This window comes from Eucyclogobius newberryi, unplaced genomic scaffold (genome assembly GCF_026437365.1).
Source record: "Eucyclogobius newberryi isolate DKJ021-1_F unplaced genomic scaffold, fEucNew1.0.hap1 SCAF_13, whole genome shotgun sequence".
Lineage (NCBI taxonomy): Eukaryota > Metazoa > Chordata > Actinopteri > Gobiiformes > Gobiidae > Eucyclogobius > Eucyclogobius newberryi.
In genome coordinates, this window is record NW_027315757.1 from 18,396,528 (window position 1) to 18,421,254 (window position 24,727).

The 24,727-nt window shown below is 42.5% G+C and overlaps 1 protein-coding gene across 3 annotated transcripts in view; it reads right to left on the reverse strand.

Moving 5' to 3' along the window:
* Positions 1–7,222: 7,222 nt before the first annotated feature.
* The window catches only part of LOC140358121 (signal transducer and activator of transcription 5B-like), a 110,713-nt gene continuing 93,208 nt past the window's right edge, over positions 7,223–24,727 (reverse strand). For all 3 annotated transcript variants that reach the window (XM_072442786.1, XM_072442784.1, XM_072442785.1), the window contains 9 exons: positions 24,351–24,473; positions 23,850–23,942; positions 23,264–23,470; positions 22,078–22,172; positions 20,668–20,810; positions 19,204–19,359; positions 19,061–19,112; positions 16,154–16,264; positions 7,223–14,412 (listed from right to left, as the gene is read on the reverse strand). In XM_072442786.1, coding sequence (XP_072298887.1) covers positions 14,289–14,412; positions 16,154–16,264; positions 19,061–19,112; positions 19,204–19,359; positions 20,668–20,810; positions 22,078–22,172; positions 23,264–23,470; positions 23,850–23,942; positions 24,351–24,473 — 1,104 coding nt within the window. In that variant the 3' untranslated portion in view covers positions 7,223–14,288. The remainder of the gene's footprint in view (positions 14,413–16,153; positions 16,265–19,060; positions 19,113–19,203; positions 19,360–20,667; positions 20,811–22,077; positions 22,173–23,263; positions 23,471–23,849; positions 23,943–24,350; positions 24,474–24,727) is intronic.

Sequence of the window (24,727 nt, forward strand, 5' to 3'; positions counted from 1 at the left end):
CCTACTGTCGGCAGGTTCAAGCTCCACGTACTGTACCTACTGTCGACAGGTTAAAGCTCCACATACTGTACCTACTGTCGGCAGGTTCAAGCTCCACATACTGTACTTACTGTCGGCAGGTTCAAGCTCCACATACTGTACTTACTGTCGGCAGGTTAAAGCTCCACATACTGTACCTACTGTCGGCAGGTTCAAGCTCCACATACTGTACTTACTGTCGGCAGGTTAAAGCTCCACATACTGTACCTACTGTTGGCAGGTTCAAGCTCCACATACTGTACCTACTGTCGGCAGGTTCAAGCTCCACATACTGTACTTACTGTCGACAGGTTAAAGCTCCACATACTGTACCTACCGTCGGCAGGTTCAAGCTCCACATACTGTACCTACCGTCGGCAGGTTCAAGCTCCACATACTGTACTTACCGTCGGCAGGTTCAAGCTCCACATACTGTACCTACTGTTGGCAGGTTCAAGCTCCACATACTGTACTTACTGTCGGCAGGTTAAAGCTCCACATACTGTACCTACTGTCGGCAGGTTCAAGCTCCACATACTGTACTTACTGTCGGCAGGTTCAAGCTCCATGTACTGTACCTACCGTCGGCAGGTTAAAGCTCCACGTACTGTACCTACCGTCGGCAGGTTAAAGATCCACGTACTGTACCTACCGTCGGCAGGTTAAAGCTCCACGTACTGTACCTACTGTCGACAGGTTAAAGCTCCACATACTGTACCTACTGTCGGCAGGTTCAAGCTCCACATACTGTACCTACTGTCGGCAGGTTCAAGCTCCACATACTGTACCTACTGTCGGCAGGTTCAAGCTCCACATATTGTACTTACTGTCGGCAGGTTCAAGCTCCACGTACTGTACCTACCGTCGGCAGGTTCAAGCTCCATGTACTGTACCTACCGTCGGCAGGTTAAAGCTCCACGTACTGTACCTACCGTCGGCAGGTTCAAGCTCCACGTACTGTACCTACCGTCGGCAGGTTCAAGCTCCACGTACTGTACCTACCGTCGGCAGGTTAAAGCTCCACGTACTGTACCTACCGTCGGCAGGTTCAAGCTCCACGTACTGTACTTACTGTCGGCAGGTTCAAGCTCCACATACTGTACTTACTGTCGGCAGGTTAAAGCTCCACATACTGTACTTACTGTCGGCAGGTTCAAGCTCCACGTACTGTACCTACCGTCGGCAGGTTCAAGCTCCACATACTGTACTTACTGTCGGCAGGTTCAAGCTCCACATACTGTACTTACTGTCGGCAGGTTCAAGCTCCACGTACTGTACTTACTGTCGGCAGGTTCAAGCTCCACATACTGTACTGCATCTGTGCCAGGGCCGCGTTAAGGTATCAGTAGTTATCATGTTTGTCTGTTATACATGCATTTAGTTTTAATTGTTCATTAAAATTACTTTGACTAAGTATTGTTTCGGCTTTTAAAACAGTGAACAGATACAACAGACTGTAACACTACTGTGCGTTGCTAAGGCACGTGCTCACGATTACGACTATACCCAACGTCCGCGTACGTCCAATCACAGCACGCGACACACCTCCAGGTAAAGTCTCGAAAAGCGCGCTCGTAGAAGGAGCCTACCCATGGGCCTACCTCTGTATCCGTGTTTTTCTCCGTATTTCGCCCGCCCACTTCCGCCTCCTCGTGGATCGGCACCACTTCCGCTGTCGTCGCACGTCCCATCGCACGGGAACTCGAGGGAAAAGTCCACGACGTGTCATTTAGCATCTGATTCACCGACAAGCTACAAGTCATGTTATTTGCTCTTTGTAGCGTAGATGAACACAAGAGAGGGTTGTTGTTGTTGTTGTTTTCACTTCAACTCAGCCTTAAAACCTCAAGCATGACGACAATGGATCGATATCTTTGGAACATACTTTTCAAACTATTCTGATTCTTGCCCTTTCTTTCATAAACGAGCACGCCAACAAAAGAAATATTGAAAAGCATTATAATTACTCAAAGAAAAAAAATCATTATTATTTGTGTGTATTATTGTGTTGAACATACCTGGTATTTGATTAACTGCTCTGTCTTGGCTCTTCAGTCTCTTCTTCTTCGTGCGTTCCCCTTGGCGACACTTGTATACATTTGAGGGTCGTGACTTCCTCATCCCTCATCCTTTATTTTAAGTGTCCTTTTGTTATTATTTAGTCTTTATTTGTCCCTGTTATTACATTATAGGTTTATTTAAGTCAATATTGAGCTCTGATGTTGCGCTGATGTGTTTTATAATGATGTGAGCGTTGTCATCTTCTCTGTAGTTTGGGCTGGACCTCTAAAAGAGAGAGCGCCTCTAAAAGTTGAACTGTGTCCCGTGGCCACTCTACGCATCACAACCATAAAGATTACACAACGCAGAACACACCGGTCACATATTTCTTGCGCCGTTTATGTTCTTTTTGGAGCTTTTAGAAATCACACACAGGCTTCTTCAGAATCGACACAACGTCAACGCCTCGATCGTGGTCCGCTTCCGACCGCGATCAAGGATTGTGTCCGGAGAACGGGCCGGGGAACTGCCTCAATCGGAGGAAAAGTCTAATGCGGAGGATAAGTTTTATAAGAAGGAAGAAGTGGACCAAACTTCAACAATATTCATTTTGTTGTTGTTTTTTGTCATCTGGCCACTTTTCCTCTTTAGGCCACTGGTCTCCACATGCCAAGACATCCTCCACCTTCATATACCGTATTTTCTGGACTATAAGTCTTTTTCATAGTTTTAGCCGGGGTGCGGCTTATACTTATATTTATACTTATACTCCAGTGCGACTTATATGTTTTTTTCTTCTCTATTATGCATTTTTTTGGCTGGTGCAACTTATACTCCAGTGCGACTTATAGTCCGGATAATACGGTATAATGATCAGTTTATAGACTTAAAACACTTGTGGTTTTAAGTAGTGCATGGTTTTCGTAACATTTTGAAGTTTTCAGCAGGTTTGTCCGTTTGTTTGTGTTTCTACTACAAAGGAGGGGGAGACTGCTATTTTCTAGCCTCTAATTAGGCCCGAGCCCCAGCAGGGCGGAGGGCCTATTGCTCCTCCGGCAGCGTTGCAACTGTCTGACCAAACATGCGGGCGCAGCCCGCATGTTTGGTACCCCGTCGCCCCTGGCAAGTACAGTGAACTAGCCCATGCCGAAGGCATGGATCATGCATACTTACTCCTGCTATGACAGAAATAGTCAACAATGAGTGAATGGGCGTAGCAATTCAGTTGTTAAACTCTTTGCCCTAAACCTACTTGAGGTGAAATAAATTAATTTGGCGCCACAGCGCCCCCTACAGATTTTATATGGAGGTTAAATGTTTAGTTTTGCGAAATTATATGAAATTTGACACACAACTCAATTTTGGCATCCCCATCAAAAAAGTCAATGAGACCCATGTCATAATTGTTATGGCTTTGCTGTAACGATGACCGAAACCTTCCATGTTATTCCAATGGGGAAATTGCCAGAACATGTTTACACTTTAGACTTTCACGAACTCCTCTTAGGGCGTTAAGACATATTAACCTGAAATTTGGTGAGACTCATCTTCAGGGGTGTACCATCAAAAGTTATCCACATTTTTATTCTATGAGTCACGGTGTCTGTGCGGCAAAGCCGCACATTTTGCCAAGAATTCAAAATAAAATTGCTTTTTGATGGTAAAACAAAGGGGAGAAGATGTGACAGTGTCACAGATTCAGCAGTAGGCGTAATAAAAGGACCATCCTCTTGCGGCGTGGCGGCGGCGGCGTGGCCCGATCATTGCCGCTTGCGGCTTTAATTAGGCCCGAGCGCCACAAGCTGGCGAGAGGCCTATTAATCTCGTAAGGCCGTGCGAAGCACGGCTGCGAAAGTGCGCACGTAGTGCGCACGAAATCGAGCGCGAAGCGCTCGCCCACTTCCAAACACTCACTAACGCACTCCTTCACTCATGCACGCCCCGTGCATACTAATTAGTAGTAGGAAAATGGAACATTACCGTTGTAAACGGGCGAAGCCCGTGCAAAAGTGCGCACTAAACGAGCACTTTACATTGAGATGACGACCGCGAAGCGGTCGTCATCCCCATATAAAGCACTCATTTGCGCTAAGTAGCTCACGAATACGTTCCCCATCTCTTGCATGTTCCGTGCATATAAACATGTAATGCAAAAATTGAACATTATTACTGTTTAGAGGGCCAAAAACACAAAGTGGGCGGAGCCCACTCAAAATTAACGAAAGTACCCGTCAGTGACCAGGGACCCACACCATGAGGTAGAAAATGTATAGTTTATGATATTTGAAAAATGGGAAACATTGTTTTCGCATCGGAATATTATTCTTTCTTCTTCTTCTTCTCGGGACCAACCCCCCTATTTTTCACCCAGTGAACATTGACGAAAAGTCACAAAAATGTTCACATCTCTAAAAATCGTGCCTCTCTACATTCTGGCTATTTCCCTTTTCTAAAATAAAAAAATTGGCGCGTCAGCGCCCCCAAATGTACCAAAAATGCATTGAGAGATGGGAAATGACCCAAAAAAAATCGGATCGTAGAATCATGAAATTTGGCGCAGAGGTAGATGGTGACAAGAGAAGTAAAAAATATTATTACGGCAACGCCGTCCGCCCAACCAAATGTCGGCCATATTGCTTCAAAAATGGCTAAACATGACTTCGGAGTTTTTCCAAACGTCGTACTTTTACGAACTCCTCCCAGGGCGTTGGCCCTAAAAAGCTGAAATTTGGTGAAAATGCTACTGAGGAGTGGGACATCAAAAGTTATCCAAATTACATTGATACCTCTCACGGTCTCTTCGCCGCAAACTGTAGCTAGAATTTCAGAAATCTCCCATATTTAAAATTTCTGCCGTTTGCGCAGATAAAGTCCGAATTGCGTCAAATTAGAATCAGTTGTTAAACTCTTTGCCCTAAACCTACTTGAAGTGAAATAAATTCATTTGGCGCCACAGCGCCCCCTACAGATTTTATATGGAGGTTAAATGTTTAGTTATGTTTAGCGTAACAAAAGGACAATTGGGGCGCGTAAGCGCCCCCTCCTCTTGCGGCGTGGCGGCGGTGTGGCGGCGGCGTGGCGAGAGCCGATCATTGCTGCTTGCGGCTATATTTATTATTATTTTTATTGTTCTTCTGCTTTTTGATCTCTAATTTGACCCCCTGAACATGCTCAAAAACTCACCAAACTTTGCCCAAAATTCAGAATCGGCGAAAAATTTTGTTTTTTCTGGGCCATTTTTTTTTTCGTTAAAAAATGGCGCGACAGCGCCACCGACAAAAGTCAAAATACATTGCGCCTGTGGGAGACGCCCCGAGGTCAACTTTGTCGTAGAGCTACAAAATTCGGAACACGCATTCCTCTCGTGAGGACAAAAAAAAATATGATTGTGGCCACGCCCCCAGACTTACCCTATGGCCGCCATCTTCCTTTGAAAATGAAAACACGCTGTGCCATTTTGTTCACGTCAAACTTTGACGAACTCCTCCTAGGGCGTTTTGCCCACCGACTTCAAAATTGGCGTACGTCCTCTGGACAAGTGGGGCATTTAAAGTTATTCAATTTTTTGAGATACCTTTTACGGTCTGTGTGCGGCGCAGCCGCAAAGTTGGACAACTTATTTTGGAATATTGCAGATCTAAAAATTGCTCCCATTTGATCAAAACCAGTCCGATTAGGACCAAATTTGAATCTGTTGTTAAACTTTCAAGTTTGGACCAGTTTATGATGACAAAATTGAAATGGGCGCGATAGCGCCCCCTACCGAGTGACCTTTAAATTGACATTGAAGTTCAAAAATTAGTTTTACCAAAATTTTCTAAACTTTACCCAAAATTCTATTTTGGCGTCCCGATCAAAAAAGCCAATCAGACAAATGCCTTAATTTATACCGCGTAGTCGTAGCGATGACATAAACCTCCGATGTAATCCCTATGGGAAAACCGCTTAATCTCTCGAATATCCACATTTTTATTTTTCACACTTTAACGAACTCCTCCTAGGGCGTTTTGCCCACTGACCTCAAAATCGGTGTACGTCCTCTAGACAAATGGGGCATCTAAAGTTATTCCAATTTTAAGGATAACATTTACGGTCTCTGTGCGGCAGAGCCACAAACTTTACCCAGAATTTGGACTATTTGGCCTTCAGAGTGGCCTATAAACAATAGAGTTTTTCCAAATGACATAACATTTTGCACACAATTCTCATTTGCCATCCCCAAAATAAAAGTATGAGAGCCAAAGTCATATTTTGTACAGCGTAGCCGTAGCGATGACAGAAACATCCCATGTTATTCCTATGGGGAAACCGCAAAAGCTCTAAAATGACCACATTTTTATGCTTCACACTTTAACAAACTCCTCCTAGGGCGATTGCCCGATCAAGCTCATATTTGGGGAAAATCATCTACACAAACGGGGCATTAAAAGTTATTCATATTTTGATTTTAAGTGCTACGGTCTCTGTGCCGTGGAGCTGCAAATATACTGTCACAAATGGGAAAACCGCCAAATCCTTGAAATGTTCAAATTTACGCTTCACACTTTAACAAACTCCTCCGTGGGCAATAGCTCGATCAAGCTTTACTTTGGGAAATCTACACAAGCGGGGCATCTACACAAGAGGGGCATCAAAAGTTATCCATATTTATATTCTAAGTGCTACGGTCTCTGTGCAGCGGAGCAGCAAATTTGACTGACACTTGTGTTGATTTGCACTGGATTGGCCATGTCCAATGTGTCGCCGTCTGTCAAGTTCTTTTTTAATTCAACACACGATAAGGGCGCCATCTTTATCAAGTCGAAAGCGCAGAGTCGGAAGGCCGGCAGCCCGCGAGGGCCGTTGGATGCCGCTTGCGGCTTTAATTGTATTTGAGCTTCACAAAAAGTATAATTTGTGCTAAAGTATATGTAATGTATATTTGTAGATAAAATTAAAAGCTATTAGTAAACATTTGTCAATAAAACGTAAAAAAAACATGATTTTTCTTCAATTTTCTTCATCAAAAATGCTATGTGTCATAATCTCCCATTAAATGAATAAATAATCTAAAATTCAATACTAAATGTCTATAAACCAGGCTCCAACACCAGTTACATGTATTCAAGTGGTTTTCTTTCACAAAAAACACCTTGATTTTTCATATTTCCTGATATCCCAAGATTCCAACATTCCCCATTAAAATCGGAACAAAACAAATCCATTCTCCGTTATTTATAAAACTTTATTTCTCGCCCTTCATCTCAACAACCTTTTTTTTTCCGCTTAGGGGGCGGGGCCAAAAAAACTCATCCAGGCGACGGTTCCCGAAGCACAAACATTACATACACGGAACAGCACACGGCACCGTCTACACCGTCGAAAAGAAATACACAAAAAGTATTCTGTGAAGGTAACATCACACGACCTCGGGCGACAGACTCCGAAAGACACAGGAAATAAGAAAAAGAAAAGAAAAACGCTAGCTGGTCGAATCTGATGTGGACCAAAAAAATAAAACAAAAAGACGTATATTGAAGTACAACATCTGAAATCGCAAGTGCCTTCTTCAAACCTCGGCAAAAGCATGCGAAAAAGGTAACTTGCATTGTTAGTCAGTGTCCAGTGACGCAATATTAAAATACAATTATTATGATAACCAAAATAATTCCACATATTTTACATAGATCTCTATATATATTTTTTTCTATTTGGCTTCTTGTACAGCAGCGAAAGCAAAGTTGTTGGTTCCTGAGGTGCAAGGCAGCAGTAGACGTCGAGCGCTACATCTTTTTGTGCTTGTCCATGGCGAGAAATGGTTTTTGCGAAGCCGGTGAGGGACGGGGACCGCCGCGCGCTACTACAAGTGTCGTCCGCGGCGGCCCTCGCGGGGAAAAGTGCAGACGCAGCGTGATTTACAACGGAAACGAGAGCGGAACAGTTCCAGAGACGCACATCGATAATTACAATAGAACTTGAACGGGTTGTTGAGACGGGTCGAATTAGAGCGAAACAAATACAGTGAACGCCGGGTAATGTTTGTGCAGGTTTAAAGGTTTTTCTTTACATGTAATGAACCCAAACGGAGACGATATGTTGTTGTTTGCACGTTCAAATTGTGTTTTCAACTTACTTTTCCCCAATATTGCGCCTATATTCATCAACGACTTCATAAAAGTCTATGTAACTAAGAAACTTTTTCCAGACAATCACAATAAATCCATGGCGATCGGGCCAAATTACTAAAGTATCAATATCAATCGCAATTCTGGCTAACGCTAACGCTTCCCCGGCAGCGCGGAGCTCCACTTCAGGTTCTGTTCATTCTCTGCGCGGAGTCTCGCTAAAATAATACAATATTTAATGACAAAAAAGCAGACCGTGAGTTACAGACTTCTGCGTACAATGTGAATACTTCATCGGGGAAAGTTGGTGAATAAAGGTAATTGTTTTTGTCTCGAAGCTAATGCTAACCTACTTACTTTCCCCAATATTGCACGAATATTTAGTCCGTCCGGTCAAGAGTTGCACTATGTAACTTTTCCAGACGATCACAATAAATATATAGCGATCGGGGCCTAATCACAAAAGTATCAATATCAAATCGCAATTCTGGCTAACGCTAACGCTTCCCCGGCAGCGCGGAGCTCCACTTCAGGTTCCGTTCATTAGCAGAGTCTCGCTAAAATAAATCCATGTTTAAGGACCAAAAAGCAGACGGCGCGTTACAGTCAGATATAATCACATCGTACACACTTCATCGGGGGAGAGTCGGATAACAAAGTCGGTGTTTCTGTCTCGAAGCTAATGCTAACCTAAGTTAAACTGAATAAACACTGTTAAAATGTCACCACAAACTGAACTTACCTTTTGGCAAAAACAATCCGCTTGGTATTTAATGTACTTTATATCAAGTCTTTAGCTTTGAGACAACATTTTGATTCACTTGCGCGAGACTCTGCTAATTCTCCACGGATGCTAACGTGAACTAGCCGGGCGCTATCGTGAAAATGGCCCAAGACACAGAGATCCTCCAGCTGACTTTTAAAAGGAAAACGTTGAAATTAAATAGCGAAATTGTCCTTATTTAATCTAAATGAGCTTTTATTTCCGGAATTATCGTGTCAAAAAGCACATTAAAATATCACAATAGTATTAATAGTATTGCGGTACTTAACATCCATATTGCAGTAGTTTACGGTCTCGTGCAGCCCTGACGGAGCTGTTATTGCTTTGCCTGGAATGTCTCAAAGTACGGCATTACATCCACCCACGCATCTCCACGAAGACAAGCAGGTGGCGCCAATAGTTACGGGTCAGATCTGTGGCGATGAGAGTCCCTGTACGTCAAATGTTAGGAAAACTTAATGAATTACTGTGGAACGTTACAGAAAGAGCAATAACAGCATAAAAGTTGAACAGTGTAACTTTAGGTCTATTGTGCAGGATTAAAGCTCACAAAGCACAAAGACAGACATCGCACAAAATGACAGGGCTGCAATGATTAATCGACAAATAGTGACAAGTCGACTACAAAATAACTAATTGTCGTTGTACTTTGATCATCGGAATCGTCAACTGGACTGTGCGGACTCTAAAAAAATATACAAAAAGCCCTTTTATAACAAAGACGGCGGCATTATCAGACACAAACGAAAATGAAAAATGATACTGTTTCTTCAGTAATACACTCTATTTGTAAATGTTTTCTATCTACAAGCCTTCACGCACCATATTCCATTTTGTTTCATTGTATTTAAAAAGTCTCAATGTACAATAGAAATAGATGTTTGACGAATTACCGTTTACAAAATGTATCGACGAAAACTAAAACTCGGTACTCGTTTGTTGCGTCCGCCTAATTCCGATCCGTCACGTTCCGTTACATTTTCAGCTCTTTGCATGATCGTATTTCTTTCCATCTTCACTTTACACAGTTTGTAGAGTCGTCGTCGCTGTCGTCGTCGTCATCGTCTTCTCAGCGTTCGCAAAACACAAAATACAAATAAAAATCCAGCACCGGTTTATTTAAAGTGAACTTTCTCTTTCACGTAAAGTGGACGGTCGGCGAGTCGAGCTCAATCTTCATTTCAAGCATCAAAATAGAAGCCCATAGAGTTTATTATACATCAGGCAGCGAGCGGAAAATCTTCATATTCCGATATCTTACACAAAAACACAAGGGGCTCAAACGCGCCGCCAGTGGACGACGGCGACCAAAACCGGGCGACGGGAACGGTTAAACTTTCTGTGACTGATGCGAGGTAGCGTTGATGATCGGGACCCGAAGTGAACCCGAGGACACTCGGGCGGTTCTGCGGCGGCATCGGGGCGTGTCCGCGGGAAACGGAAAAAACGCCGCCTTTCCCAGCCGCGTTGAAAAAAACAGAAGACCACTGCGCTCGCGTGTAATCGTTGGCGTTCACGTTGTATGACTGACATTTTGCAGATTTACAGTTCACAGATGCGTTGACCCGGTTCATTTACGTTTATATTTCCGTCCGCATGAAACGAAAACTGGCACAAAGTTCCACGTCTTCTATGTGAGCGTAAATAAACACAAAGGGAAAGAAATACTACGTAAAGTGGTGCAGTTATTTAGCACTAAACATTTGACTTAGACTAAAACATGAGATATGACTATGAAAGGAAGCCATTATTCAAATCTTATCATACCTCGACTGAACATCCTCAAATGTCGCCGTTTTGTGATAGGTCCTAAATTCACAGTATTAACCTTGTGCTTTAAAGGAGAATTTCGTTTTGACCTTATTAAATGTCTTTGTAAGTCTCTGTGTTGGTTAAATCTGTATTTTCGGGGCGTTTGAAGTGCCCGTCGTCGCCCCCTGCTGTCTTTGGATGGAAAACCAGCCTTGAATTGCCAATGAAGATAACTCTCCTGAGAAACCCTAGCTCTTTTTAAAAAATATACACGTCTATTTGGTAACGACAAATGTTTTTGTATGCGATTATATGGTCTTATTTACATTTTGGGTTCGTTCTCTGACAGTGTATTCTCACGATCGACTGAGTTCTGCTTTAAAATCTATGTAAAATCCTGATGTGTCAAAACGTATCTACATTTTTTGGAAACTATAGGAGGAAAAACACTGTCAAACACACATTTGTCCCGATAAAACATGTTGAACTTTGTGCCAGCTTTTGTTCCATGTGTAATAGAGCGAGCGCTTTTGACCCTCCTGCACAGCCAGTTCGACCTGGGACCCATTTATTAAGCAAATGCTCCACTTTTTCATTGACGCCGCATGAAATTAATGGGAAAAAAGTGATATTTACACACAAAACATGATACAATAAATATTCCCTGCAATAGAAAATCACCAGTTTTGGGCAGAGGTGGGTCAAGTAGCAAGTTACTCAAGAAGAGTAAACTTAGTAACGTTGCTTCAAAATCCTATTCTTCAAGTAAAAGTACAAATTTTAGACCAAGAACTTGGAAAACTAGTACTTATGTTAGAGTAATTGTAAGTCTAAACGCGCAACATCTGATTTATAATTTAGAGATAATGTAACTGGACAACCATAAATAATACACAAAATGAAAAACAAAAATAAATCACATGTGACGCAAATAATATCGCTTTTGACACTTACTCAGTGGGAATAACAGCCTTTTATTTAAGAGTTATGCTACTTCAAACTAATTATTACCCAACTAGAAATAAAAGTATGTTGTCCACAAACTACACTGAAAAGTACTGAAAAGTACTGAAAAGTATTTCAAAAGTTCCTCACATAAATACAACTGACCCACCTCCGCTTTTGGGTCGTTCTAGCTTTTTGGGGTGTTGATTAAACAAATAAAGAAAAATTGTATCTTGTACCGTATTTTCCGGACTATAAGTCGTATATAGTTTAGGCCGGGGTGAGACTTGTATTTATACATATACTCATACTCCGGAGCGACTTATGTGATATTATTTGTTATTTTCACACTTGCAACTGCATTTCATACTCCAGTGCGACTTATATATGTTTTTTCTTCTCTATTATGCAATTTTTGGCTGGTGTGACTTATAGTCCGGTGCAACTTATAGTCCAGAAAATACGGTGATATGATTATTATTTATTATCGTTCTCCCTTTTTATGTGTGATTTTAAGTCTAGAGGTGTGCATATTTACACATGTATCGTTTTTTATGATGTATTATCTATAAACTTAAACGTCATTGTGTAAATTCTACTGCGTCTGAACACACTTGCACAGCTTAAGTACAATACGAGGTGGACAGGCCCGGCGCAAACAGATATATGAACCTTAAACTGGGTCAAAACATCGGCATTTTCGCATATTAATCGTCATTTATACAATAGAAGGCATCGCTGCATAATAACTACAACTTAATTAGCCTAAAGCGCTCGCAAAGACTTTATTCCAAATGATAAAACACTTGAATTAGAACGATTCAGACTTAGTAACTACTTAATGAAGGCGTTGAGATAGCGTTTTACCGTAATAAGTAGTTGTTACTAAGCCTGAATCGTTCTTATTGTCGCCGAGTGAATGTTTAAATCAAACTTCAAAATCTCAAATTGCAGCGTTCCCTCTTCATCGATATGTTGCCATGGACACTAAAGCAGCAGCGGTCTTCTTGGTTTTTTCAGAGCTGTGAAAGACCATAATATTCCGATAGATCCGCCAGATGCGAGAGAGAGACCCGGTGCTTCGGCCCCCTCTAGTGGTGCTGGTGAGCCATTACTGCAGGAGAGAACAAAACGCAGCGGTTGTGTACGGGGGACAAAGGGAGTTTTATATTTTGAGAAGAAACATCGTTACTAACGGTAGTCGGGTGCAAGAAAATGTAGAGCGACGTCGGTGCAGTGGGTTTAAACGGTTACCCCTTAACTAGAGTGTTTGTGGTTCAAAAGGCCGACGCTCTTTAAAATATGGAAACTGCTGTAAAAGGAAAAGCCAAAATATCGATACAAAACGTTAAAGAAGACACATTATGCTGTCGCCTGATATTGTTATAATCCGTATATTTTGGACATTTGAAATCCCAGCGTTGATCTAAAACGAGCGTAATAAGATACTGAAAATCCGCACGGATTTATTGTTGGCAAGCAGGGGATTTTTGAATCGTTTGTGCCAACATTTAGACACCTTAGAACCAAACACTTTGAGTCCAGAGCAGCGGGCGCGCATCAGGGGTGAAACTGTTGGAGCAGTGGCATCTGGAAGAGAGTGAAGATGACTCAAACGTGCGTGAATCACTTTAAATACAACGGCGAGTGGTTAAAAGAAAAGCAAAAAACAACGATAACACGATTGAAAGCTCCAAAACGTCGATTTAGCATGATATGTCTCCTTTAAAGATCAACAACAACAGCAAAAATGATATAGTTTCTTCTCAAAATACAACAGTAATTGTAATTCCATTCATTCATTCCGTGACTGGAGCCTATCCCAGTGACTTTGGGCCTTAGGCAGGGTACAGCCTGGACAGGGGCTCGACGCAGGTATAACAATACTTCCTTTGACCCAAATACACAACACACAGATGTGTATTTTTACTTCTTTGTTAGTGTACACGGAGTAATAACAGTACTTCATAACGACTATGTTAGAGCAAAAGCGTATTGATGTCAGTGTGGACGTTTTAAAGGCGCACTATGCAACTTCTCTGGTGTGCCGCCTGCTTGTCGCCACGGAGACGTCACTGCTTTGCCTGGAACGTCCCATTAAACTTGCTCATCTCCAGCACGTTAGCCGAACGCACGGTTTTCCAAGGTGTTTTTGAGCAAGAAAACAAACTCTAATCGGTCAAAGATAGACAGGTTTAAAGCCGTAGGGTGTGACATCCCAGGGCAAGCGGCGACATCTCCATGGAGACGAGCAAGCGGCGGAAAGAGCGACGCCAGAAAAGTGGCACGACGCACCTTTAAGCTCGTGAAAAACAACGAACAAACGAGGAAATGAAACGGTTTTAAAGTATTTGTACAGTTGCATATTGTTTCCAGTCAAAATGCATTAGTTTATAGTCAGTAACATTGCGATATATATGTTGCGTTTTTTACCCACGTCTTTTCGAGCGTCACGTGATAAACATGAATGTCAAAAATGAAAACGAGGAAAACAAAATAAAAATACAACCATTATTGACATTTCACATTATAGCCATCTCAAATAAAAAATGGACATTGCAATCGAACAGCGCGGGGACGAGAGGAAAAGGGGTGGTTTTTTTTGGAGGGGAGGGCGGGGCTTGGTGGGTTTGAGGGCGGGGCTTGGTGCGGTTTGCGGCGGGGGTTACGGCGGTGTCAGGAGGTCACGATTGCTGGCCGCCCCATTGGCTGTCGACCGGCCGCCGCAGCAGCTCCTCCACGTGCCGAGCGACGTCCATGGTGTCGTCCAAATCGAAGTCGCCGTCCGCGTCCAGCACCGTGTCACTGCTGAGAAACGCAGCAGAATCGTGAGCAAAGAACGAAATAAAAACAACCAAACGCAACCTTTGCTCCGGCGAGTAAACCTGAATCCAAAATGTTTATGTGACAATGACTTTATCATTCTGGAAGTTTGAGCTGGCCATGTACTTAAAGGACAAATATGATGCATTATTTTTATTGTTAATAGCCTTTAAACATGCTCTTGAGTACCTTTAGTGAATGAAAAAAAAAAAAAAAGAGTTATAACAAACAAAATGACGTTTGGCTCTCTGCCGTTTCCCCCAGGACTAACAGAATTGTCGCACCATCTACTGGCTGCAGAGGGAATTACAAAGAGTTTCAAACATTTCAAGCTGGCCTCTCACTTCTGTGTCTCAGCACGCAGTTGTACTGATCGTGAACAGAACAAGGAACACGTCTGGAGATGATTTATGAACTTAAAAAACTGCAGAGAAGAGCCTCAGAAGCATGTCACGGGTCGAGAAAACGTCACGGATCGAGAAAACGTCACATTCTCAAACTGAAATAGATCAAGATCATTCTACAACAATTTTGATTCATACTTATTCAAATGAATACCTAGTTTCGATATTAGTTTTATTAAAAGTTGTATTTTTATTGATTTTTTTGGACAACCCCAGTGGAGATTGTATAATGTTTGAGTTTAATAAGTAAGAAAGAAACATTATTTTTCAAAGAATAATCAAAGCTGTGTCTCATGCTATTTTCACATTTTAACAGCAAAGTATGCAGAAGAAAACTTAATTAATTGGCAAAAGTTTAGTGTTTCGGACTATGAATATAAGTCAGAAATGTTTTGTTCACTTTTCAACCCGACGTCCAACACATTTCACAAAATAATTGGTGCTTGGAGGAGTCGTTATCTCACACGGTCCAAAGTGCGACATGTTTTGAAATGTCTCAGAGGAAAACTATGACGGGAGATTTTAATAATGGCAGTTTAAAAATATATATACCAGAAATGTTGGTAATGTTATTGTTTTGACTCCCAAAAATGTCCTCAGATTAAAAATGTAAAATTGATCTTGACAAAAGGGACAAATATTTTGACGAAAAACAACGATGACATTAAACATTCGCAATCAATCCTAAATTTGCCAAGCCATAATTTAAATGTTTTGAAGTTTAAGTGTTGCACAAAAGGGACAAAAAAAGCAACAAAAAATAAATAAAAAAGGGACAAAAAGGGACAAAAGAGGGACAAAAAAGGGACACAAATTTGACAGAGAAGGACAAAAAGGGACAAAAAATGACAAAAATGGGACAGAGAAGGACAAAAAGGGACAGAAAAGGACAAGAAGGAAACAAAAAAGGACAAAAAGTGACAATAAATGACCAAAAAAGGACAGAGGGACAAAAAAATAAAAAAGGGACAAAAAAGGGACAGAGAAAAAGGACAAAAAAGGAACCAAAAGGGACCAAAAAAGGACAAAAAAGGAACCAAAAGGGACCAAAAGGAACAGAAAAGGAACAGAAAAGGGACAGAAAAGGGACAGAAAAGGGGACGAAAATATTAACTGATTCATAAACGTACACAAAAATAATACATTTTTTATCCGTTTTTACCATTTTTACAGTTTTTATCATAAAGTTTTTGATCATTTTTTATAACAGAAAATGGACCGGACATTTACATTTTGCGTTCTATTCCTTCTCTACTTGTGTGTAGCTGGTGCAAAAGCGTGCGATGCGTTTGGATGTTGCGTGTGCGTATTAAAAGACTCACATAGGTGGGTAGATTCCATAGGCCTGTGGGTGACCCGCAGGAGCCGGGGATGCGCCGTGGTCCATGTAAGTCTGGTTCAGTCCGGTCGAGTCCGGGTTCGTGGTGGCAAAGCTGTGAAAAGGCAAATAACTTCCAATCACATGAAGGTTTGAAATACAAGATGGGATACTATAAGATAATAGAGAAGCAGCGGGGCAATTCCACTGTTGCAACACGCAGTTTATGAACAGCAGAAAAATTGTTAAAAAACGGTCGTCATTTATACATTTTTGTCCACATCTGATAAAACAGTCTGGGCATGTTAAATATAAAAATGAAGCTGTAACCCACTGATTTACAGTTGAATCAAACATTCTGGGATGAATCGAGGTTTGTTCTCCAAACCTACAAATGGAAAATGTTAAATAAAATAAACAAAAAAATCAATAGGCCTTCTATGTGTTTTATTCCTCCTCATATTTAACAGAGACATTCTCAGCAGTCCCAGCGTCACAAAGAGTCCAGGCATTTGTTTGTTCTCCAAAGGTTTAGAAACAGCTTCAGTTTGAAATGGAGCTCATTTTACTCATTTGTATTATTATTTTGCTTTTTTGTGTGGTAATAACGTAGTTTTTGAATTGTTTTATTTTGTAGGACGTTATTGTAAAAAGTGTTAATTTTGTTAACCCTTCTATCTTCTTCCGCTTGGTGAGCCAGGGCCTCTTCCTGGTGGGACATGCCCTGGGGAGGAATACCTCCCCAGGGAGACGTCCAGGAGACATCCACCTCAGCTCTCGACATGGAGGAGCAGCGGCCCTACTCCGAGCTCTTCCCGTATGACTGAGCTCCTCTCCCTATTTCTAAAGGAGTGCCCAGCCACAACAAGACCCCAAGATACTTGGATTGAGTGTTTTCGTCGTGTCGTTGCGATGTGTCTTGGCTCTGAGTCCCCCGGCTCCGGCCCCACCCCCCGGCTCCGGCCCCGCCCCCCGGCCGGTGCCGTACCGCGTTTACACAAAGGAGGAACTCATGAAACTGCGGAGAACAGTCGTCTTACCCGGAGATCGCCACATTATCCCGGCGCAATACTGACCTAACCTAATACTGATGTGCAATTCTGTCATATGTGCAATTGCTGTTGGAATTCATGTGCAATTCATGTGCAATTACTGTGAAATTCATGTGCAATCTATGTGCTGTCGTGACACATATTCATGTGCAATTACTGTCGGGATCACATGAAATGGTATTTATTTATTTATTTGTCTATGGGAGTTTTTATTTATTTATAGGAGATCTTCTACTGAAAGTGTTTTTCAGACTTCCTATAAGTGATCTGTTCTTCTGTATCTACCTCTGGATCTACCTGCGTTGCACCAATGAAATTTCCCCATGTGGGACAATAAAGGAATATCTTATCTTATCTTATCTTACTTGAACTCCTCCACTTGGGACAAGGACTCCCCACCCACCTGAAGAGGGCAAACCACCTTTCTTTTCGGAGTTGGAGGTGAGGATTTCTTCTTTAATGTTCAAGGGAAGACACAGGAATCACATGCACTTTCTGTCATGATTGAGCAGGTTTTATTCATGATCAGACCCAGAGGAGAACATTGGACATTATACTTTCAGTGTTATGCTAATGTTGCTTCACTTCAGACACATTTCGCAGGCCGAGTCTTCCCTGTAGCTGCGTTAGACCCACTGCTGGGCCAGGCAGGAGGCCAAGGCTGACACTAACCAGGCTAACTCCAGTGATGAGTGCAGAGCCAGAACTGGACCAGGGCAACGCTAATTGGCCGAGGCCAAATATAATAGCTAATCCGAATTCAGGATCTGCTACTGTGAACTCGTATGAAGAGGTAATGAGTTCAAGCTGACCACACAGCGGGAGCCAGAAAGAGCCAGAAAGAGCCAGAAAGACTTGAACTGAGACGCTTTCAGCAGTCAGTGCCACAATATGGATTATATGGATTAGTCCTGGTTTAGGCCTGGTCTAGTTTAGTCCTGGTTGGTTTCAGCTTGAGTCCTGGTTGGGTCCAGGTTTAGCTCAGGTTTAGGTCAGGTTGAGTTCAGGTTTAGCTCAGGCTTAGCTCAGGCTTAGATCAGGCTCAGCTCAGGCTTAGGTCAGGCTTAGGTCAGGCTTAGGTCAGGCTTAGGTCAGGCTTAGGTCAGGTTTAGCTCAGGCTCAGCTCAGGCTCAGCTCAGGCTTAGGTCAGGCTTAGCTCAGGCTTAGATCAGGCTCAGCTCAGGCTTAGGTCAGGCTTAGGTCAGGCTTAGGTCAGGCTTAGGTCAGGCTTAGGTCAGGCTTAGCTCAGGCTCAGCTCAGGCTCAGCTCAGGCTCAGCTCAGGCTTAGGTCAGGCTTAGCTCAGGCTTAGGTCAGGCTCAGCTCAGGCTTAGGTCAGGCTTAGGTCAGGTTTAGCTCAGGCTTAGCTCAGGCTCAGCTCAGGCTCAGCTCAGGCTCAGCTCAGGCTTAGGTCAGGCTTAGCTCAGGCTCAGCTCAGGCTCAGCTCAGGCTTAGGTCAGGCTTAGCTCAGGCTTAGGTCAGGCTTAGCTCAGGCTTAGCTCAGGCTCAGGTCAGGCTTAGCTCAGGCTTAGCTCAGGCTCAGCTCAGGCTTAGGTCAGGCTTAGCTCAGGCTTAGGTCAGGCTTAGGTCAGGTTTAGGTCAGGCTTAGGTCAGGTTTAGCGGAGGTTTAGCTCAGGCTTAGCTCAGACTTAGCTCAGACTTAGTTCAGGTTTAGCTCAGGCTTAGCTCAGGCTTAGCTCAGGTTTAGCTCAGGTTTAGAGTTGTCGAGTGTAATTCTTTCACATTTAATGTGGTCCTGGTTTAAATCTGCTTTTGGTATAGTCCGATTCTTGCCTTTAACCTTTAAAATGGAAAAAAGAACATAATTGTAAAGTAGATTAATAAAATGATCGTTACTTACTCTGGCACGACTTGCTTGATTTGCGGTTTCACGTAGCCATCCACTGCTTTCGCTTTGACAGGAAAACAAGACAGAGAGAAGGGTGAGCCAGTGAAGGTTTACCAGGAAGTAGTTCATTTAAAAACAAAAAGGGCGTGGCGTACAGAGGGGCGGGGTGTAGTACTTGGAGAACACCTCGTCCTTGGACCGGTCCGGGTACAGAAACAGCAGGTGGTTGAGGTCGCTGATGCGGTCGGCCAGAGAGCGAATGGTGAAGTCTTTGGTTGTGTAGGGCATTAGGTTCCACACCATCCTCTCTCCTGTCCACACAAGACAACACGCAGCGCTTAGCAGACCGCACAACACAACACGCAGACCACACAACGGAGCCAATCAGACACTCAGTACTTTCTCATGTGACTCTAGCGTCTGGGTGGGGGGGAAATAGATTTCTGTAATCAATATCTGTCAAATCTGCCTGACACGCACTTATTTATGGAGTATACAACATTTTGCCTGTGATGGTGATCTTTTAGAGCTCAAACTAAGGACGTTACACCGTAACGGCAATAAGTGCAATTGCAAAGCACTACTTTTTCACCTGCTGGACACACCACACCATTTTTAGGGAACAGTGTGGGTATTCGAATGTAACCATAATGTATAATGTATAATATATGATTTTTTTGTAAACACTGGGTTTGAGAGTTTTAGTCCTGTTTTTAGTCATGTAATATTATGATATTTTTACTCCTCTGAAAGGAAAATAAGTCTATTTCTATTTCTGTTGTTGTTGTTGTGCTGCTGTAAGTCGTGTGTTGCTCTTATAGAGATAAAACATCAAATTGTGGGGTAATTTTGTAGTAATCTGGCCCCTTGTAAAATATAAATGTACTAAAGCTCACATTTGTTTTTCTCTTGCACTGAAAGAAACCTTTTTGCTCTTACATCTGGCAACTCTTCAAACTGAACTGAAGTGACATTGTTCTTCTATTCACAAAAAAAAAAGAACAAGAATCCAGTGAACATTATAACCCTGCTTTTAAATAAAGTCCTTTTAAAACTGTCTAATATCTATTTTAGTGCCAATGTCAGGTCGCAGGACACTCGCGAAACAGATTTGAATGACGATTTTTAACCTGGATAAATAAAGGTGAATAAAACAGATAAAACAAATAGAACTCCTGCTTGTTGATGAGGGTTTGTGAGAGCTAAAAATAAAGGGCAATTTTGTTTTTAAGTTCTTCTGTCTGAAGAAATTAGGAAGCAATGTCAGGATTTTGTTGATTGCTAATCGTAATTTGTGAATATATAATTGTAAGAAGTAAATAATCATGAAAATTGAGTCTTTTCATTTAAATCTTTAGTTAAAAAAGATGCATTTGTATATATCTTTTTATTTGTTTTGTTAATTCAGCAAGTAATTTGGACACTGCTTTTCGTGATCTCAGGATTCGCAAATAATTCTTAAATCGAGCTGTTTTTTCTCGCAATAATCGTAACGCAATTGACATTCTAATCCACAGCTTCTTTACATTTTGCATTATGAATGAACAGTACATGTGTGCGTACTGTAGTGCAGTAATCGGTCACTTGTTCAGCTGTTTGTGGGATACGCCGGGCCGTACCTGCTTTGTTGGGGTTCTCGGCGACCCACGCGATGGTGATTCCTCCAATTTCAGAGTCGCTAAAGCGCAGCAGGAACGTGCCGTTGGGTTTGGACATGAGCATGTCCTGGGCCTGCTGCTTGTTCACGAAGCCCAAAATGGCACTGCGGAAAAACACGCGCGATTTATTTGTGTTCAGAGCCTTTTTGATACAGTCACGGTGAATGTTACAGGCACCACCATGACACTCCTTCTAATTATGACTTGGTTTGGTGGGATAGAACCAGTGGTGAATATTAATCACAGTTTTACATCTGTGATGTGACAGTTTGCAAAGACATTTTGAAAAAGAGTTAAAAGATGACAGGAAGTAGAGTAGAGAGTAAAGTAGAGTAGTTCTAAAACTGAATCCCTCCTGTGATGTCATCAGTGTGCGACGTGCCACTGAAAACACAGAGACAGTTTACACTTAAATGACAACACGTAAATGAGTTTAAACCATCATTCAAAAAGATAAAGGTGTTGTTGTGTATTGTTGTTGTGCATATTTCTGTATATGTTTTCACCCAGTAATCTGTTTTTACATGAGCTCGTAATCTTTATTTTTCTTCTAATCCTATTTGTATTGTATATAATGTAAATTTATGTTTTGGCATTCTACACCTTGCCTGGGACTACAGTTGGAAACTAGCTAAACAACAGCTAATACTGGCACATTTACAGAAATAACGATAAATGTGCACTGCCCCAGTTCAAATAAACTAATAATAAATTAAAAAAAATAAAAAAGTATATTATCATTATATAAATAATAATATAATAGTATTATTGATTGTCAAATCTTAACAGTTGTGTCATTTATATGGCTTTGGTCTCTTGTTTACAGTCTGGTTGCTAGGTAACAGTTGTGGAATTACCTCTGCCTGTGTCACATATGCAGCTAATGTCCAACCAGGAAGTAAAATTATAAACGGTACAAAAACAGTCAAACTGGGGACAAATGGGAAAATAAATCTGAAATATAATTGTGTTCACTGCGTTTTAGTGAAATGTGTAGTTTAACCTAGCGTATGGATTTTAAATAATTTGTGTCGAAAGTTAGTACCATATTGAGCATTAGTTTTGTTACCAATACTTTTTGTAGATATCGTTCCCATAACTTGTCCCACAGCCCCACAAATGGGTAAACAGCAAAGTAAAATAAATCAGATAAATGTGCACCAGGTCTCACTCACTTTATTACATTAGTCCTGACATAAGACATTGACAGTTTTCGTTTCATGTGAATAGAACCGGAACAATAAGATAATCCTTTATTGTCCACACATAACCTCTGCGCTGCCCCGTCCTCCAACTCAAATTTAAACTACTGGCGTTATAGAATATTGTGATAGTACATATTTGCATATCTGAGGCGGTAAATGTGCTCACCCGTCGTTCCAATGTGGCTTCAGGTGCTTTTTAGTCAGCTCCATGACTCCATCGAACCACTGCCAGAACGTGAAGTTTCTGCCCGGTAGACTTTCCTGTAACAAACGCAGACAGACAAAAGTATAATATACGTTTATGTCTAATAATCGCCTCGTTTTGTGGAATAGCATCTGCGCTCAATGTTCGTTACGTTTTAAGAGTCGGTTTGTGAACAGAAGGATGAAACGGAAAAGGTTAGAAGGAAGTATCAGTGCCCACGTTTACATGCACAGCAACAATCAGACCGTTGTCTGAGTAATCCGATTATTGAAATGTAAAGTTACACGTGATGCGAGTAATGGGATTTCTGTCAGATTGTTCACGCTGCATCACGAGGAAAATTATGCCAAAAAACAAACAAAAGCGGACAAATTAATGTGGCAAAGGCAAAAATTAAGGGGAAAAGGTGAAAGATGGAAAGAGTGACTTTAAAATTGATTGCACTTTGTCTTCTGAATACAATAGTACTTCTAAAAATCCATGTAATAACCGACACCAGATGTTTCTGATGATCTGATTTTGATCAATGCACAAAATGCCATAGAAAACACACATGGATCACTGGGTTGTACTGTGAGGTGTGTTGGCGCTCTGGGTTGTACTGTGAGGTGTGTTGGCGCTCTGGGTTGTACTGTGAGGTGTGTTGGCGCTCTGGGTTGTACTGTGAGGTGTGTTGGCGCTCTGGGTTGTACTGTGAGGTGTGTTGGCGCTCTGGGTTGTACTGTGAGGTGTGTTGGCGCTCTGGGTTGTACTGTGAGGTGTGTTGGCGCTCTGGGTTGTACTGTGAGGTGTGTTGGCGCTCTGGGTTGTACTGTGAGGTGTGTTGGCGCTCTGGGTTGTACTGTGAGGTGTGTTGGCGCTCTGGGTTGTACTGTGAGGTGTGTTGGCGCTCTGGGTTGTACTGTGAGGTGTGTTGGCGCTCTGGGTTGTACTGTGAGGTGTGTTGGCGCTCTGGGTTGTACTGTGAGGTGTGTTGGCGCTCTGGGTTGTACTGTGAGGTGTGTTGGCGCTCTGGGTTGTACTGTGAGGTGTGTTGGCGCTCTGGGTTGTACTGTGAGGTGTGTTGGCGCTCTGGGTTGTACTGTGAGGTGTGTTGGCGCTCTGGGTTGTACTGTGAGGTGTTTCCCCGGTGTGTTGGCGCTCTGACCCTGTTGAACTGGGACCAGGTCATGGTCATGCTGCGGTAGTCCTCGGGGTTGTTGCTGGAGCTGCTGAACGCCTTCTGCGCCAGGAAGACCAGGTTCTCCTCGGACAGGCCGCGGTTGGACTGGACCTCGGACTTGTACTTGATGTTGACGGCCTCGCAGAGCTGCGGCCACAGGACTTTGTCGGGGACCAGGAACGGCACGCGACCCTGCGGACGTCGAGAAGAGCGGGGACGAGAAACGGGATGTGAAAACGAGACGGCGGGTGACTGGAGCCTATCCCAGTGACTTCGGGCCTTAGGCGGGGTACATCCTGGACAGTGGCCAACTCGTCGCAGTGAATTATTATTAACAACAAAAATCAGATAATTTTTTTGCTATGTTCAAGTCTCTCACAAAATCACCCTTTCTATTTATTTCTTTACTTTTTTCTTTACTTCTTTATTTACTTACTTACTTAGTTACTAGGTAAGTAAGTAACTAAGTATGTAATGGCGTCACCTTCTGCATTACTAACACGGCCCCGCCCTCTTCGCACTACACGGCAGCATTCTGAAGCACGTTACAGAGACACAAACAGCATCTTACCGGCTCAGCAAAGGCATTGTCCCAGAGCACTGTTGCCGTGGCGTTGTTGTCCTGGCTACCGTGAACTATCACCACCACAGGGAGAGACAGCGTCTGCAAGAAAGCACCAGAGAGGAGGATGTATAGGAAGATGTATAGGACGATGTCAAGGAAGATGTCAAGAGGATTAAACGAAGATGTAAAGAGGATGTATAGGAAGATGTATAGGAGGATGTCAAGATGATGTAAAGAGGATGTAAAGGATGTTAAGGGGATGAAAAGAGGATGTAAAAGTAGTTGTAAAGGAAGGCATAAAGGATGAAAAGAGTATGTAAAAGAGTATGTAAAGGAGGATGTAAAGGTTGATGTGAAGAGAATGTAAAAGAGGATGTAGAGGAAGATGTAAGGAGGATGTAAAGGAAGATGTAAAGAAGGATGTCAAGTTAAACAATATCAAAACAACTGACACAAGATTATTGTATTTCTTGCTGGGAATCGCGCTTAAAGTCTGTGAACTTTTACCTTCACTTGAAACACCAGCTCGTTGCCGCCGATGCTGAACTGCGACTCGAACAAAATGGTGAACTTCTCTTCCGTCACCGACTCCGCTCCTCGCCGATCCGAGCGCTTAATCCTCTTCAGCGACTGTGGGCGGAGACACGAGCGCGGCGTTAGGAGCAGCGCGCATCTATAATTCACGCCGAGGTCGGATGCCTGTGAATAATCCGCGCGAGCCCGAGGGGAAGAGTGGCTAACACCACGGAGACGAGGCTATTACTTCGAGGAATTACATAATGTGGCATGGTAAAGAAGTTTAGAGTAAATTAAACCAAGACAAACGCATTTATACCGCCAAATACCTATGTTTTGTGGTAAACGCCGCATCCTTCCTGGACATT